This window comes from Eulemur rufifrons, chromosome 18, assembly GCF_041146395.1.
Source record: "Eulemur rufifrons isolate Redbay chromosome 18, OSU_ERuf_1, whole genome shotgun sequence".
Taxonomy (NCBI): Eukaryota; Metazoa; Chordata; class Mammalia; order Primates; family Lemuridae; genus Eulemur; species Eulemur rufifrons.
The window spans coordinates 21,224,478-21,242,055 of NC_091000.1; the positions used below are offsets into that span (position 1 = coordinate 21,224,478).

Here is a 17,578-nt window from a genome sequence, read left to right on the forward strand (position 1 = left end):
CTTTGACCTCATTTTGCTTGAGCTCAAGAGCGTATCTTCTGTTAGGTAAAACAGAAGCATGTTCCTGGTACCTGCCACCTTCAGTTCTTGGATTACAGTGATGGTTCTTCTTAGAGCATGACTGACTGTTCTGAACAATGACAATTTTTAAGAAAAGTTTTTGTCCACTTTTTAAAAAAATACTTAATGAGAATCTGCTGTATGCACAGACTTAGCTGTATGTTGTAAATCCTATGTCTTAATATTAATGGCTCTTAATAGAGTAACTGTTTTTGATATGAGCAAGAAAATCAGAAGGAAGAGATCACCAGCAACACATACCTGCCTACTGGACATAGAAGGCAGAGCAGTTTCCTTGGATCTCACTTGGTCAGCAGCAAAGTCTGGGTTTGATAAAACTGCCTGTGTAAAGTTAAAATAGAAAGTTTTCTTTCCCTTTACTGTTAATGGATGACATCTCAGTGATAATTTTTTAATAGATTTATTGAGGGATAATTGACATGCAATGAACCCCACATATTTAAAGTATCTAGGTTAACTGGGCATAGTGGCATGTGCCTGTGGTTTCAGCCACTCGGGTGGCTGAGGTGGGAGGATCTCGTGAGCCCAAGAGTTTCAGGTTGCAGTGAGCTGTGATCGCACCACTGCACTCCAACCTGGGCCACAGAGTGAGACCTTAAAAAAAAGAAAGTATGTACTTTGATACATTTTGAAGTGTTTACATCCGTGAAATCATCAATACCAAGATAATCCTTCCTTCCCACTTTTCCCCAGTCAATCACAGATCTGTTAGTACTTTCTGTCACTGTAGATTAGTTTGTATTTTCATAGTTTTATGTAAATGGAATAATACAATATGTACCTTTTTTTGGTCTTGCTTTCACTCAACAAAATGACTTCAACATTCATTCATGTTGCATGTATCAATAGCTCATTCCTTTTTATTGCTGGGTAGTATTCCATTGTATGGATGTACCACAGTTTATTCATTCACAGTCTGTTGGTGGGTGTTTACACGGTTTTTGGTTTTTGGCTTTTATAAATAATCTGCTAAGAACATTCCTTATGCCAGTTATAATATAAATTTAGCTTTTTTCCCCCCAATCTTTCCCTTTTTGCAAAGTGAGTTTAATGGGCTGTAGACTGGCTGGAGGGTGGCCTCCAGCACCAGAGGGAGAAAGAGGCCTCTCTGTGTATGTTGGGAACCACCGGCCACCTTCATCTCCGGGTTCCTAACTTGGCTTCTGCCTTTTTTTTTTCTAGTAGTGACCACATTTAGAACTTCTGCAAGTTGGGCTCACACCAGCATGCCCAGAGTATTTCTTTCAGTGAAGCATTCTTGTTCATTTGGAGTCTAAGGAGACACACTTATTTTACAAAGAAGTGTACTGAAATGCCACAGGGCCACCGGTAGGAATTCCGGTTCTGCTGATGTCACAACAGTCAATTGATCTAGACGTGGCCCTCAGAACTGGTGCTCAAGGGTAGTGCCAACATCTGCCTGTCAGGGACGCTTGGCAGTCCCCTTTAGTCTTGGTCATTGCACATCTGATGATAGGCTTATGTGCAGAATCTATTCCTTAATGTCCTCAAGGTCTTGAGGGTGCTTTGATTCTCTGTCCCTGTCTCTGGATTCTGTAGAGAAAAGAGCTTCCTGTTTGAGTGACAAGTGATTTCACTGGTAGAATGGCAGTTCCGTCAGGCTTGTGGCTTTTATTTTTTTGGGTGTTAATTTCTGGAAAAATGTGCAGTAGGTGTTGAGGATTGGGGAGATGATAAGTATGGGAGGTGAAGGCATGCCATTAGGAAGTTGGACAATTACTGCAGGCGGTTGTAAGGGCTGTTTCAGACTTCCAGCAGCAGCACGGCACCCACAAACAGGGGGCTTTGCGGTTGTCACAGGAGCTAGCAGCAGAGATGGAGAAGAGGGGCTAGGAATCTGAGGTATTGGGAAGTTGAAGCCGTATGACTCAGCTGTCGATTGGATATCTCCTGAGTGTGGGGAGTCAACCCTTAGGTTTCTGATTTCAGGTAGGTGATGATATTTATCAAAGTAGGGATGTAAGAGGCAGAGCAGGTTTGGGTAAAATGTTGAGCTTAGTTTCTGTAATGCTAAGTTGACAAATCTAAGGGACCACCTTAGGGTTGATGTCTAATGTGAAAGTGAAACTGGATCTGGAGCTTGGGAGGGAGGTTAGTCTAGGAATGTAGGTTGCCCTAGGTGTGCCAGGTGTGACCGTGGGTCAGTGTTCTCCAGGGAGAGCATTTGAAGCAAGAGGAGGAGATTTCATGAAAGATACCAGTGTTGATGGGAAACAGGGAAGGAGGAGGAACCCACAGAGCGGAGACCCCAGGAAAGAGCATTGCCACCGAGGCTGAGGGAGCATTTTGAAATGCAGGATGGAGTTACTGGTGCTGTAGAGACGTCTCAGGCCAGAGAAGAGCTCAGATTCCCACCCTGTTAGGTGGCAATGCCCTGGTGTGGCAGAGGCCAGACGACAGGACTAGAGCATCTTTGGAAGAAAGGTAGAGAAAAGAGCTGATTGATGTTTCAGTGGGAAAGTGGAGTAGGTAATTTGAAAGGTTATTTGGCCATTGGCCACATAGTCTCTGCCAAGGTCTATTAGGTCTAATACCTACTTCCTGTAGGTCTGAGGTTTCCTGGTCTAGTGAATGCTAAATTTTACCTTTATTTATTTATTTTTTTAAGAGTCAAACCTTTTTTTAAAACATGTTTGGGGGGTGGCCTTAGGATTTAGCATAATGATCTTAGCATTTACAAAGCTTACTGAAAACTGAGTAAGATATTTTTCAGTTCGTATTTACCAGTGTGAGACTTTGAACCTCTTAAGAAGTGCAAGCCCCTGTGGGTGAAAGCACGGCCTGCATGATGTTCTTAGAGTCCTCTCCCGTCTTACGAGCTGTGCCTGGGCTACAGCATTCCTGCACACAGCGCAGACCAGAAGGATCACATCAGGCCTCTTTGGGAAGTGAGGGTTGGCAGGTGATGGGGTAAGGAGTACAGTGAGAGCGGAGAGGGTGTCTCAGGTCCTCTCATGAGGCAGCGCTGAGGTGAGCCTAGATGAGTTTGGGTAAGAAAACCCCGAGAACACTCAGTGACCTGTACAGCTTCTAATGGTTCCTGTGTGGACATTTGTTTCTTTAGGCTTGTCAACTACGTGGTCCCAGAATTCCCGATCCCAGCACAGGAGAAGTTCCTGCTCCAGGCATGAAGATCGAAAGCCTTCGGAGGTACTTCCTGAACGCTTGCCTGACTGTGCATGTCATACGCGTGTGTGCATGAGTACATGCGGCCCCCACACCTGGTTGATTGGTGTCTATCTGTGCAGTCCTGGGCAAGTTACCTCACCTCCCTGCGCCCCACTTCCAGAGCTGTAAGATGGGGATAACACAGCTGTCTACCCTGTAGGACTCTCGAGGCTTCAGTGGGTTAATACACATAGGCTAATACCTACAAAGCACGTGAATAGTTCCTGGCACGTCAAAAGTGCTCAGTAAATGTTAGCTATTATTATTAATTGTATTCTTTTTTTCCTTTCCTGTTCCATCTTCGCTGGCTCCCAACAAGTTTTCCTCTGGCCAGGAGATCAGCGGGTTCAGCTGCTGTCAAGTCACTGCCAGCCTCAAGTTAGTTTTAGCCATGAATTTGTGGCTTATTTGGCAACAACCCAATGTAATTCTGGGAATTTTGTTTTGGGGATTATGCTTAAGGCTTCCCCCCCTTTCCCAATTTGTTTCTCATCTTATGTTTCCCCTGCTCCCCCAGTTTTGCTATTTCTCTTTCTCTCTCCCCTGCCCTCCTCTCTCCCCACCTACCTACCTATCTCTATCTAAAATTGTTTTTAGGTGCATTTCTCTGCTGGCCTTTATGAGATCTGTTTTCTCTGAAAACCTTTGCTAGGCTTTAAATCATTGAAGAAAAAGCCTTTTATTTTTGTCAGTTTTCAAGCGAGCAGGTTATGGGGTAGAGAGTTTTTTGTTGAATGCTTTGTTTTATGCTGCCTCTTAAGGGATGACCTTAAAGACCACCTCATCCTGTAATGGCCAGGCAAAGCAGATGATCCTCGGAGCTACTTCCCAGACTGTTAACAGGGCCTGTCAGGAGGGTGCTGTGTTGAGGAGTAGAGTTATTTGGTTGTGGAATAACATCCTCCATGAGGAAGTAGTGTTCATCCTTGAGAACTGTGGAAAACCATCCCAGGAGGCACTTAAACATTAGATCAAATGTTCATGGGAAGGTGGATACTCCATCCCTTTGGTTTATCCCAGGCCTTTTGTCCTTTGAACCTACAGTGCTCCCTTCCTTTTCTGTGGTCCTGGAGTGTCTCTGCTGCTCTTTTGATTTCTTTAATTCCTAGTGCTGTGTCTATAACCTCCAAAATACCTTTCTGATGTTCACACTATGCTCCTATTACTTAGGCACAGGAATCCAAGGGAGACTCTAATAAGGAGCTGTGACCTGTGTAATGAGCACCAGTGCCTTGTGGTGTAGTTGGAACCCCCCCTTCCAGTGCTGGCACCGAGCTGCAAGGAGGGGCTGGGCAGCCTGGGACCCCCAGCAGCACGGGACGCCGTGCTGGCCTTGTCCCACATCCGTGTTTTGGTCCAGATTTTTTTCTAAAGTTTCTCTGAGTTAAACTCCTGAGTTTAAACCACATTATACATAAAGCACTAGTGTTGCACTTTGCCAGGGACTTGGGTTCATGTCAATTTGAGGACATCTGTTTTGGTTCTTGACCAGTTCCTCCAAGTACTTGAGTGGCTGGCTGCCTTTTCTCACCATGGTGCCTAAGTTTGATTTTCCTTCTTGGGCAAACTCCGTTGTCTTTTACTTATGACTTAGTTGGAAAATGTTTTTGCCTGATTTGCTTCTTGAAGGCATAGACTCATGGCTTAGGTTTTACAGTACTTTTCTCTTGGGGGCAGAGAAGGCAAGGCTGTTGAAGGCATATGCGCTGGGCCGGGCACCTGCTTCAGCAGCTTCATGTTTGAAGGGAACTTGATATTAGGCATGATTTTGTGAGAGGCACACATCTGGGTTCTTGCTTGTTAGTGGTACTTCAGAAAGGAGGACGGGCACACTGGGGAAAAGTTGGTGTTGGAAATGGCAGGCACGAGAAGTTGCCTTTTTATTCAGACACTGCCTCAGACTTCATTATGGTGAAGTTTATTAAAGAGATCACTGGCTTGAAAAGCCACCAGGAAAAACAAACATGGATGTATTAGCAGGCATATGATATGAACTGTGCTTAGCAGCACAAGAAAGAACTCCCTGTCCTGAGAAGGAGAGTTCAGCATTGTGACTTGTGTAAACAGAGAGGGCAGCTTACAGATGCACGCCCGCTCTGTGCCAAACACAACTTTGGGCTGGCGCAGATGCCAAGGTCAGAGCTTCCTCATGTAGCCCTCAGATGCGAGTGGACCAAGGACGGGGCCTGAGAGGGAACCAGCTGTGCAGCCCTGGCTGGGAGGTGGTGTCGTGCCATGCTCTGCCCTGCCCAGGGGTGGGCCTTGTTGTCCGTGGATGCCACAGGCCCACAAATCTGGGGAAGAACAGGCACTGTGGGAGGGCCGCCTTTCCTGTGGGTTCCTTTAGGCCTGTGATGAGGAATTGGGGAGCTTTCTTGGCAGAGGAGCACTTTTGAGTTTTGTGGGTCTGTTTCTGGCAGGGTTGGGAGGGGGTAGTGACTGTATTTCTTTCTTTCTCTATTTCCTCTCCCCACAAATACCACTTCCTGGGTAGAAGTTAAGTCAGGTGAAGGTGTGCAAATAGATGCTCTTTGCAAAGGCACTCCAGTGGCCTGTGGTTGCTTCTCTCCCAAATCTTTCCAGGCCAGTACTTCTGCCTGGCACTAGTCAACCTGACCTTGACCTTACCACATATCTTGCCATAAACCCCGGTGCCCTGGGAGGCAGGGGCTGGGTAGGGGCAGGCTGTGTATACCAGATAAGGCCCTGGTGGTTCTTGCAGGTTTGGGTTTGAAGTTGTTACATGGTTAGTGGAGTTTTATTTCTAAACATTTACCAAAGAGCACCCTTGAGTGAAATATCTCTCTCTAGGGGTTTTCAGGTGCATGTTTTCAGGAGTCCTCTTGGTGAATTGAGAGTTGCTTAGAAGTTTTTCAGAGGACAGCTGGTTTCTTTTGTTGTTTTATTGACATTGTTGTAGACACTGCCATGTTGACTGAGGGAGTGAGAGGACAGCGTTACTTCAGCACTGCCACCCTAAGCCCAAGTGAGGTAAAAGGTGTGTCAGGCAAAGGGTTTTCTGTGATAGGTCAGTCTTACCCTGTTGATACAGTGGTGACCTTGTTACATGGCAGCTCCATGGTTACCCTGCAGCTGCCAGCAATCTGAAGAAGAATGCAAATATCAAATGTCATTGTCCCATTCTCTCCCTTTCCAGGTGTTTAGAACAGACCTGATCACTGCCATGAAGCTGCATGACTCCTATCAGCTGAACCCGGATGAGTACTATGTGCTGGCAGATCCCTGGAGACAGGAGTGGGAGAAAGGGGTCCAGGTGCCAGTGAGCCCCGGGACCATCCCTCAGCCCGTGGCCAGGTAGAGATGCCCGTGGAGAGAAGAGCTGCCCCTCCACCCTCCTTCGCCTTTCTTCTCTGACAGCCACGTACCTGAGAAGAGGCAGTTCCGGAGTTAGCAGTAAAATAACGTGAGGCCTCAAATAGAAATGTGGTAGCAACACGCTTCAGGCACGAAGTGTAGTGATTCTGAGGGCCAGGGGCCTCCAAACTTAACATTATAGCCATCTTGGGGAGGTGCTGCTCTCTTAGGAGAGGAAGACACTTCTGGGCAGTGACTGGCTAGAGGAGGGAAATTTGGATGTTCACACGGCTGCTTGCTCCTCTCCTCCGCTCTGTGTTCATTCACCCTGGAGAGCAGCTCCACTGGTGAGAAATGTGTGGCCTTATTGGGAACTGGCAGGCGTGGCTCCTGCCCCGCAGTGGCTGACGCCACCTGTGGAGGACAGGTGTGAGGAGGCCTGCCAGGTTAGGGGGTGTGGAAAGGGGAGTTTTTGAGGAGGCATCTATTCCTTTGGTGCCTTCTGGATTTATTGATGCATCACTTAACCTCTTCAAGGGTCCCTGAGGGTTGAGTCCTGGCTAACTCTCCTCAGAATCAGGTTACAACCTGTTTGCTCCTCGCCTTACTATCCAGCTCTGTTTGACCTGGAGTCTCCTGTTGGGAGAGAGGATCGAGTGCCCTCTGCTTACTGGCACCTGCTTTCAGCCACACCAGCAGTTGGCTTCCTGCTTTTTGAGGTGGCCTCTTCCTCCTTGCTGAGAATGGGTAGAATTTGTCTCTTGGCCCACCCACTTTGTGTTTCTTCAGGCATTTGAAATGATTGAATTTGACTGCTGTCATTTGGGATCACTGAGAAGTCTATCCAGTGGTGACAAATGTCCCTATCTTATTACAGTCTTTCATTGATATGTGGGCTTGGATGAACAGTCCTGAGTGCAAAGATGGCCTCCGTAGGCCGAGTCCTGGCCTCGGCGAGTGTTCGCTGGGCTCTGAGGACAGACACAGTGCGTGTGCCTCAGGGTCCGTGTCTGGGACACAACGCTGCCCACGTCAGCATTGGCAGTCCCAGCCCAGGAGTCACTTGCTGAATAGTTTGATTTCATTTGGGAGCTCAGGATAAAATAAGTGAGCATTAACACAGCTTGTGGAAGTTTTCAGTTGGATTCCTGCTTTTGGTTAAGTAGGAGAAATAAATCTTTTCAGTTCAGGTTTCCAGTAGATAAAATCACTCTTATAAGGGATATGAAAATACAATACTCTGACAGACTCTTTGGGCAGCCTGTTAATATGAATGCAAACTGCTGAGACACAGAGATGTGAAGGAACTTTGTGGACCTGTGAGGCCTCCGATTAGGAAGAGGGAGGGCCCTTGGTTCCAAGTTGGGTTGATTGCTCTTCTCACCTGCAATCCTTTATTTTGAGTGGGCTGAGGTGCAAAGCACTTCTCCAGGTGTTAAATTATGGGAGTGTGTGACATTATAAGGAGAAGAGGAAAGTTGTGCTTCTGTTCTTGAGATCGCTGGTTTATGTTGGGAGAGTCCTCTACTTGGCTAAGACTCTGATTCTTATATTTTTTTAGTAATGGCTAAGGCCTCATTTTCTCTTTTTTTGTGAATTGAGTTGACAGGTGCCTCCCTTGGCCCCCAGCATTCTGCATTCTGCTGTGTGTGTGCTGCTTGTGTGGCTGTGTGGTGTGCATGGCTGTTCTCCTCTCCTCAGATGTTCTTGAGAACCCAGTGGTAGATGTTGGCTGTAACTGCCGCCAGCGGGGATGGGCAGGCCTGCTGCCGGTTAATGGAAAGTGATTTAATGACTAACCCTTGAAACTTAGGGGGTCAGTGTTTTGTGGTGTTGGCAGCAGGCCAGAGCGACTGTAGTCATACATGGTGCCAGGGCACTGTGGCGTCTTGGGAAGCTGATTTTGAAGACTTCTGGAGTGTTTTCACCCGAATCTATTTCCATTTTGGGGGCTTTAACTACTTCTGGCTGGGGTTTTATTATTAGCAGTGATAGTCAGGTTTTGAGCCTTTGTTTTTTATGAACCTGGTGATGTCCTGGGCTTCTGAGGGTGGAGGAGGAAGCCGCACTTGGGGCCTTCTGACAGGCTCCCTGCTCTGCGGCAGGAAGCGTAACCTCGCTGCCTTGTTTTCTTATTGACCAGGGTCGTGTCTGAAGAGAAATCCCTCATGTTCATTAGGCCCAAGAAGTACATCGTCTCGTCAGGCTCTGAGCCTTCAGAGTTGGGCTATGTCGATATTCGGACGCTGGCCGACAGCGTTTGTCGATATGACCTCAATGACATGGATGCTGCATGGCTGGAGCTGACGAATGAGGAGTTTAAGGAGATGGGTAAGAGACTACGTGTCGTATTATTCATATTTTGTTAACCAGTCATGAGTAGGGAAGTGTTTTAGGTGGGTAGGTGAGTAGTGAAAGCTCGTCACTGCCAGGTGAAGCCAGCTCCATCACAACTTCCGTTAGTCACAGAGTCATGGGCGTCTTCAGAGATCAGCTTGCCCAGCCGCGGCAGATGGGGCGAGGTGGATTCAGAGTGGAGGCAGGGCTCCTCGTGGCTCAGGCGCTGCGGACTCCCACCCCTGCTCTGGTCCGGTCCCCACTCACTTACTTACCTTGAGGGAACTGGGGCCCAGGACAGTTAAGAGGCAGAAGGATCTGGTCCGTAGATTCCTGCTGGGGCGTTTTCTTTCCTGTGACGCCATTCAGATTCCTTCTTCACCATTCAGGTTCCTTCTTTGTTAGCTGTGCCTGCTGCTTCTCAAAGTGAACCCCACTCCAGCCAACCTCACTGTTTTCCAAGCACATCACTTGTGTTTTCACCTCAGTGATTTTCTTTTTAAGTCCTGCTTCAAACCTGGCCTGCTTTTTCCCTCTTACCCGCTTATCTCTGTCCTGGCCTTCGTTCAGCGAAGGCTCCCCTAGGTGAGTAGACAGCCCAGTGTGGTCTCTTTCCTGCGAGTTGCTGATTTTAGTGCATGTAGAGGTTGGAGTGTCCGCACCTCTGTTACTTGTGTGCCACGGTGTTGGCACTGGGGTGGCTTCTAGGCCTCACGTCTCACGCTGGTTCGGATGGCCAAGGGTGCCTTGGGGGTCGTGATGAGCCAGACAGTGAGGTTAAAGCAGGCTCAGTGTGGAAGACTGAGGATTAATTAGCATTTGTGCTGTGGGTGTAGGGCAAGGAAGTGGTGGCAAGGGCTACTTGTTTGCAGTGTAGCACAAATAGTAAATAATTACATGAGTGGTAGATTTCAAAGCCTTGGAGGGCAAAGACTATTTTCTTTTGTGTCTGTGGAGCCTGGCACAGGGACTGGCATGTAGTAGTTGTCTTTAGCTCATCAGCCTATTGAATGGTGGGAATGTTAGTGTAGACTGAGCCAGGCATGTTGTTACTTTCTACTTCTTTGATTACTCAGGTATTTTGATAGACAAAGTAGATTTCCTTCCTTTTGGTCCTTGCTTTAGGTATTAATGGCCAGAACATTAGCAGGCTAGGAGGTTATTTATACAGAATCTGTTCAGGAGTTCTCAGAGATCTCTTGGAACTGAATACTGTATTTTAGCTTCATAGATGATAAAGTTCTGCTTTGTAAGCAGCTTTATAAAGACCATTGTAATACACATGACTGACTCTAGGTGTTCTATGTTAAGTCAGAGGACTTGGCCCAAAGACTCTTGGGGCTTTTGTGAATGGTTTAAATAGTAAGAACTGGGCTGTTCATCAGACTTAAAGATATTGCTGAATACATTGGCAGGATAAAAGTTATGTAGTTGTGTAACATAAATTTTAAACACATGCTTAAAGATGTTGATCATAGTTGTTGGTCTTTTTTATGGTGAAAATTAATTGTAGGGCACAGTACTATATTTTCAAAGCCAGTGGTGTTTTTTAAACTGGAAGAATAGAGATGAAAAAGTGCCCGGCCATGGGAACTGGGCATCTCTTAATTAAATAGTGTGGCCCTATGTGTTTAGGGCTTGCCAGGTGTCAGCTCTAATGTGTTCTCCATCAAAGTCTGATGAGTAGCTCAGTTATTATTTAACCACATTTTTAAAAACTTGGGAAGTTAATTGGATAGTTTAAAAATTTATGATAATTCATATACATTGTTGTAGGCTCTAGTGACACTTCCATTGTTTATTGCCACTTAAATATCACATTTGAGTATTTTTTTTAATTTGTATTTTCCTCTCTGAACATGTATTTTCATTGCAGGAAGTTTGGAAAATGTCTTAGAAGAAAATAAAAGTCTTATCCTAACACTAGCTATAGCCACAATAACCACTTGAAATTTATTTTTGATCATTCTTGCATAAGAATACATTTCATGTGATTCACAGTGAACTGTCTCCTTTGCTTAGACATTGCCTTGTGTTTCAGTCTTTTAGGCATCTGATTATGTCTTTCAACTTACTACAATTCAGAGGGTGAGGGGAGGGATAAACCATTTAAAAACATTTAGTGCTTGCAGTGAAATCTGTTTCTAGAGAACCATTTTAAAAAGCAACAAGAAAGACAAGTTTTTGAAAACTACCCAAACCATAATATGTGGTCATGGGTTTGAAGTCACTTACGCACTAGTTGTTAAGTGTAATAACTATAATGAAATGACTTATTTAACGGTATATGTATTTAATATCCCTGAATCCTTTTGGGATTTTCCTTTTGCTTTTCTACTTGCTAGGCTATATGTTCAGTTCCTGGAGCAAACTGTTGTGTGGAAAACTTTTAATTTAAAGATCATTCCCTGGAGAAGGGTCTGAGCAGCATTCAGTGGAAAATTTGGGGGCATGCAAGGATGGATTTATTTATAATTCATTCATTTTAGTTATCTATAGGTATAAATAAACTTATACTGTTTTATCATAGTATTTATTAATATGGATTTATTAAAATGGGTTTTATGGTATTTTTTTCTTTCAGGAATGCCTGAACTGGATGAATACACCATGGAAAGGGTCCTGGAGGAGTTTGAACAGCGCTGCTACGACAATATGAATCATGCTATAGAGACTGAAGAAGGACTGGGGATTGAGTATGATGAAGATGTTGTCTGCGATGTCTGCCAGTCACCTGACGGTGAGGACGGCAATGAGATGGTGTTCTGTGACAAATGCAACATCTGCGTGCACCAGGTACGTGGGGCAGTGAGGCCAGGAAGAAGCCACCTGGGGTACGAGCCCACCTGCCAGTGGGAGCATGCCGCCCGGAGCCCAAATGGGGTCCATTTTTCTACACAATTTAGAGAAAAAAGTGCCCTATAGGCTTTTTTTTTTTTTTTATTTCAATATCTTATAGGAGTACAAATGTTTTTGGTTACATGGATCGCTTTTGTTATCCCTGTAGACTTCTTTTTCCCCCCCTGGTAGGTTCTTACAGTCTTTGAAGTATGCCCTGCTGTTTTTGTAGCCAAAACGCTGAGGTCTTCTTTGGAAATCCCCTTTTTTCATACAGTGTTTTATTCTTATCCATAGGGGTCAAGGTTACTTAAAAAGATTATATGAGCCCCCTCTGTCCTGCTCCAACACCTGAGTTTAGGTATTAAGAACACTGCAAAAAAATAAACTGTTGAAAAGGTGATTAGTGTGCTGTATGAGTTTTCTAGGGCTACGCTATGTAACAAACAACTTACAACAAGCTGGGTGGCTTAAAACAACAGAAATGCCTTGTGTTGCATTTTGGAGGCTAGAAGTCTAAAATCAAGGTGTCGGCAGGGCTGTGCTTCCTCTGAAGCACGTAGGAGAATCCTTTCTTGCATCTTGTTAGCCTCTGGTGGTGTGCCAGCAACGTGGCCTTTGTCATCACATGGTGTTCTCCTTGTGTGTCTTTGTCTTCACATGGCCTTCCTCATAGAAGGACCCCAGTCACGTTGGATGAGGAGCCTACCCTACTCCATGGTGATCTCATCTTAACTGATTACATCTGTAAGGACTCTGTCTAAAGTAGGGATTAGGACTTCAACATATCTTTTATTTTATTTTATTTTATTTTATTTTTTATTCTTATTTTAGCATATTGTGGGGGTACAAAAGTTTAGGTTATGTATATTGCCCTTGCCCGCCCCACCCCCCAACATATCTTTTGGAAGACGCAGTTCGACCCATACAATTTGCTAGCATGGGTTAAGTGTATAAACTGAGCTATGAAAGGAGAGGAAAGCAGCCCCTTTTCTTGAAGGTTTTTTTCCCATCCTCCCTGATGGCAAGAGGATTTGGTGGTTACTTGCTACCATCCACAGAAAGGCAAATCTTTGGACTTCAGTGAGGATGGGCACTGGGTAATTTTAAAAATTTATGACAAGGGCTGGGTGTGGTGGCTCACGCCTGTAATCCTATCACTCTGGGAGGCTGAGGAGGGAGGATGGCTTGAGCTCAGGAGTTTGAGGTTGCAGTGAGCTGCAGTGATGCTACACTGCACTCCACCCAGGGCGATAGAGCGAGACTGTCTCAAAAAAAAAAAAAAAAAAAGAAGTTTATGACGATATCAGTGCTTCTTACAGTTTTTAAAATTTTTTAGTAATGAAGTAATTTGATTTGTATGGGCACATGTGCCCACATATATTCTTATGATTTAAGAGGCTATCTTGGGATACTTCCTTTGAATACGTCTGTTGATGCCGAGATTTAAAACAAACTTAAAGGAAGACTTGTGTGTACTAGATGCCTGGTGACCTCGTGGGTAGGAGAATCAAGCTTGCTGTCTGAGTTGTCCTCCCCTGGGCTTTCCCTCTGTCTGAAGACCTCGCGAGCTGTGGCCTCGTCCCAGCCCATCTTGACAAGGAGACTTGAGACTCTTGCTTTGTAGCCAGTCTTGTAGCTCTGGATTTTCACATGGTCTCGGAAGTTTCCTTGGGATAACGGAGGATGCTTGTGGCAGTCTGTGATCATGAACGGTGTGGCTACCATTGTTGCTTTTTTGTTGCTGGTGATTCTCGTGTTTACTTGGATGACTTCTCAGTCTTTTCCTGTCATTCTTCTTCTTTTTTTTCCTGTCAAAATTGTTATGAACAAAGGGGTTCTGCTTGAAAACTGGTCAAACCTCCTGTTTTCTAGAAGAGCTAATGGATGTCAGGGCAGGGCTGGGCAGGGTCTCATAATGGGCTAGTGGCAGGGTTGGAACTGGAACTCGGGCTGTGGACGCCCCCCTCCCCAGCTTCTGTTCCTTCTGCTCTGCCACGTTGTTGTCTTTTTTGTTACCATTTGCTTCATTTTTCTTTTGAGAAATCCTTCATGGCTTGTCTTTAAGGCATACTTTATTTAATCTTTTAAATTAGCTCAGACCTGCTTTTTCATTAGAAAATTTTGTCTTCAAATGTGACTCTAGAATTTCTGATATAGACCTGTAGACCTTTAGTATTTGAAATCTTCATAGTGTCATTTAGCTCCATTAAAAAAATTTTTTTTCTAGTAAGTCTGTTACAGACAGTGGCTTATTCGTGGCACTGACACAACGCTCCTGGGCTCCACTCTTAGTGTTACTTTATTTTGCTCAACTCTCATCCTTGTGGTTTCCTTTTTGCGTCCTGGGTATTCAGATTGCATAGCGGCTGTGTTTTTTCTGTCTGGAGAATTAGAGCTATGTAACTGTGACTCTCGACTTCCTGGCTTCCAGTTCATTTAAGGATAAAGTTCTGAACAGTTTGGTTTTTAAAGGGCTCTCTGAATATGTTTCTGGTATCATCATGGTTTTGTTTCTTTACTCCACTTATTTAACATTTGCCTTATCTCTTTGAACCATCTTACTTTAGTAGTAAAAGCCTTGATTTCTGCAGTTTATGCCATCTTTGTAATTTTGCTGTCTTGTGCAAAAAGGACTTTGTTTTAAATATCAGCTAAAGAGACTACATTCTCTTTGTCTAGAATGTCTCCTTTTTCTGTGTCTGTTGCGTTCGCTCAGTAGAGTGTTGGGATCTAGTTAGTAGAGTTTGCTTAGCGTAGGGAATGAGGGTGCTCTTAGTTTGTTTCCTGTTTCCACTGCCGTTTCGTAGTAGTTTTGGGACACTCTCAACTGCTTTGTGTTTTTCTCCACACTTTGCATCCCACCTCCATCAGTAAAGCAGAAGGAAACAGCTTCCTCTTCCTAACCCTGTAGAGTGTTGAAACTTGGCATAGACAGGTTTCTGCAGCAACACAGTGAAGCAGACTTTTGTAAACCTTTCTGTCCTCAAGTTTCCAGGACCACCCTCAGCTAAATGAATATGTATTGTGTCTGCAGAGCTCACACACTTGCTAAGTGCAGCTGGAGGCTGCCTGGCATTTTTCCTGCGGGGAGAGGGTCAGAGCTAGGTAGATGTGAGAGTATCTCCTATTGGTGGTGATTCTGTTAAAATTTTTCTAGGTGTTTTAAGATTAATAGATATAATGGGAAAAATCAATCTTTTCTCTTTCTGTCTTTTCCTTGGGGATGTGTTGTGGCATTACAGGCCTGTTACGGAATCCTCAAGGTACCAGAGGGCAGTTGGCTGTGCCGGACATGTGCCTTGGGGGTTCAGCCAAAATGTTTGCTGTGTCCCAAGAAGGGTGGAGCTATGAAGCCCACCCGCAGCGGAACCAAGTGGGTCCACGTCAGCTGTGCCCTGTGGATCCCTGAGGTAAGCGTGGTTCTTATAGCACCTTAGCTCACAGGGTCCTTGCTTTTAACTGGGATTGGGTGGGCGGGTGGGGAGCTATTCATAAAGAGGCAGCATTGTAGCTGATGAGTAAAAAGATACCTTTTAATTGCTACCTATTTTTTTCCTCCTTAAACTGAATCTCAAACACACCGTTACCTTGTGGAATTACGACAGGATGGTAATTTGTGGCGGTGTTAACTGGAAGCACCAGTGAGTTGTTGGTCTGTAGGTTGGTGGGGTTCAGACTTCGCCTCCCCTGCCCATCACAGCAGACTTCGTTGCTGACATCACCCCCAGGAACAGATCTGCGGCGCTGAGGGGCTGCGGCCTGGGCGTGGCTGTAAATCCTGTGCTTGGCAAGCTGTGCATGCGGCAGCACCAGGGTTAAAAAAACCACTGCTCTAGGTCACACTTTCGTGATTTTTTATTTAAATTCTTATTCTGCCTCAACCTTTTTAATTTCAGGTCTGGTCTAATTTATTTCAAGTCCCAGACCTTGACTAATTTAATTTGCATGGCTCACTATGAGAATATCATTTGTGATTCAAATTTCAGCATTTTTTTGGTATGTGATTTTGGCACAGAGGAAAATTATCCGTGGATGATTTTGGATTGAGATTTCATGATTTGGGTCTTGGTAGCCCCAGATCTCATGGTTTGGTATTAACAGGATACAGTTCAATGAACCAGGCTGAATACAGAGACGCTACCTTATGTACCTTGGTAGTTTTCTACTTTGAATATAGTCGTGTTTTCTGAAGAAAATGGTTTTCTTTAGTGAGAGAGATTAAAAACAGCATATATTTACTTACCCCATTGTTGACAACTTAATTAAATATATTTAAGATGGATTTTTAGTCTTGACCAGTGCCTTGTGGGCCAGAGGTCTAGTAGATTGCATTGTCCTGATACATAAGAGTTTATCTGAGTGTTTTTTACAAGCAGGTGTGTCTGTGTCAGGTGGGGACTGGGCTCTGGGTTCTGCTGCCACTAGCTGAGAGCTGGGCGCCTGGGGCTGTCCTGATGTTTTTAAAGCAGGGGTTTGCTTGTCCTAGGAGGGTGAGTGCCCCTTGCCCCTTGTCTGGTAGGAGAGATGCAGGAAAGTAATGGATCTTTAAGTTTCTAATGTCCATGTTCAGCCTCTGACAGCCTATCCCACCCTCTCTTGCTGTTTTTGACCTGTAGGTGAGCATCGGCAGCCCTGAGAAGATGGAGCCCATCACAAAGGTGTCCCACATCCCCAGCAGTCGGTGGGCGCTGGTATGCAGCCTCTGCAATGAGAAGTTTGGGGCCTCCATACAGGTAATTGGCTTTGTAAGAATGGCTTCATTTTCCTTTCCTGTGTTGGAGGGAGCAGGATGAGGGAGGGTGCTGTGAACCTCTGAGGGGGTGGAGAGGGGACCATAGTCCAGGAGGCCTGGCGAGGTTCTGACAGATGACTCCAGCATCACAAATGGCTTTGGTTGGCTGTTACCCAGGGTAACCAGAACCTGAGCTTCAGTAATCACAGGGTGGGTCAGAAGTCAACCTGGGCAGTGAGGCGGTTCCCGTTTGTCTCCAGTTTTCTCCCTTTCTGCCCGACGCCTGGCATCACAGCTTCTTCCCACAGGCAGACATCCCTTGGGAAGAACCAGGTCTTAGGGAGACACTCCTTGGCATTTGAGAGGTGGCCATCCTCCCACCTGCCATCACACGTGGCTGCAGACCCAGGCCCGCCCCTGTGGCTGCCTCCAGAGACTGCTGGTTGCCCAGGTGTGCACACGCCTGTTTGTGATCAGCTGGGCGTGCTGATGCGTCTACGGTTGGAGAAACAGACTCCTTCTGGGAGCACTGAGTGGAGGGGCGTCCATGAGGTGCTGCACTACACTCTTTCATAAGTTGTCTGGTCCAAACACAATCCGGATGTCTGATTATTTTCGGCACCGTGTGTGTGTCTGTGTGTGTGTATGTGACAGAGAGAGAGAGGACCTATATGCAGAAATGCTGCCTGCATTTGTATGTCCAGATACAGACGAGTGTAGAAAGTGACAAGGTAGGTAGATTAAGGAGGGAAGGTAGATGGCGTGCATGCTATTTTATTCATGTTATCTAAAACTCTGCCTGAGAAGTTAATTCTGGTCCTCACATTATTGACATCTACACAGTCATGATTTGAGGGGCCTGAAACACTGTGTGTAGCTGGTCTTGGCCCTAAACGTCCAGCCCGTCTCTTCCCCTGGGATGGACCAGCATAGGCCACAGCTCTTCCTCAGTTTTCTTGTTGAATTCTGGGAGCAGAGGCCCAGTTTTGGAACGACTTCTTTTTCAGTGCAGAAAACACAATGGCTCGCATAGACACAAACTCCACAAGCATGGTTAAACTGCCAGCCAGGGGTTTTAGAGAA

At 45.5% G+C, this 17,578-nt stretch overlaps 1 protein-coding gene across 7 annotated transcripts in view; it reads left to right on the plus strand.

Annotated features, from left to right (window-relative positions):
- JADE1 (jade family PHD finger 1) overlaps positions 1–17,578 on the plus strand; it is a 57,645-nt gene that overhangs the window by 24,440 nt on the left and 15,627 nt on the right. For 6 of the 7 annotated variants that reach the window (XM_069492919.1, XM_069492925.1, XM_069492920.1 and 3 more), the window contains exons 3-8: positions 3,167–3,252; positions 6,428–6,585; positions 8,729–8,916; positions 11,507–11,718; positions 15,006–15,173; positions 16,380–16,496. In XM_069492919.1, coding sequence (XP_069349020.1) covers positions 3,167–3,252; positions 6,428–6,585; positions 8,729–8,916; positions 11,507–11,718; positions 15,006–15,173; positions 16,380–16,496 — 929 coding nt within the window. The remainder of the gene's footprint in view (positions 1–3,166; positions 3,253–6,427; positions 6,586–8,728; positions 8,917–11,506; positions 11,719–15,005; positions 15,174–16,379; positions 16,497–17,578) is intronic. The other variant, XM_069492924.1, reaches the window with a different exon arrangement.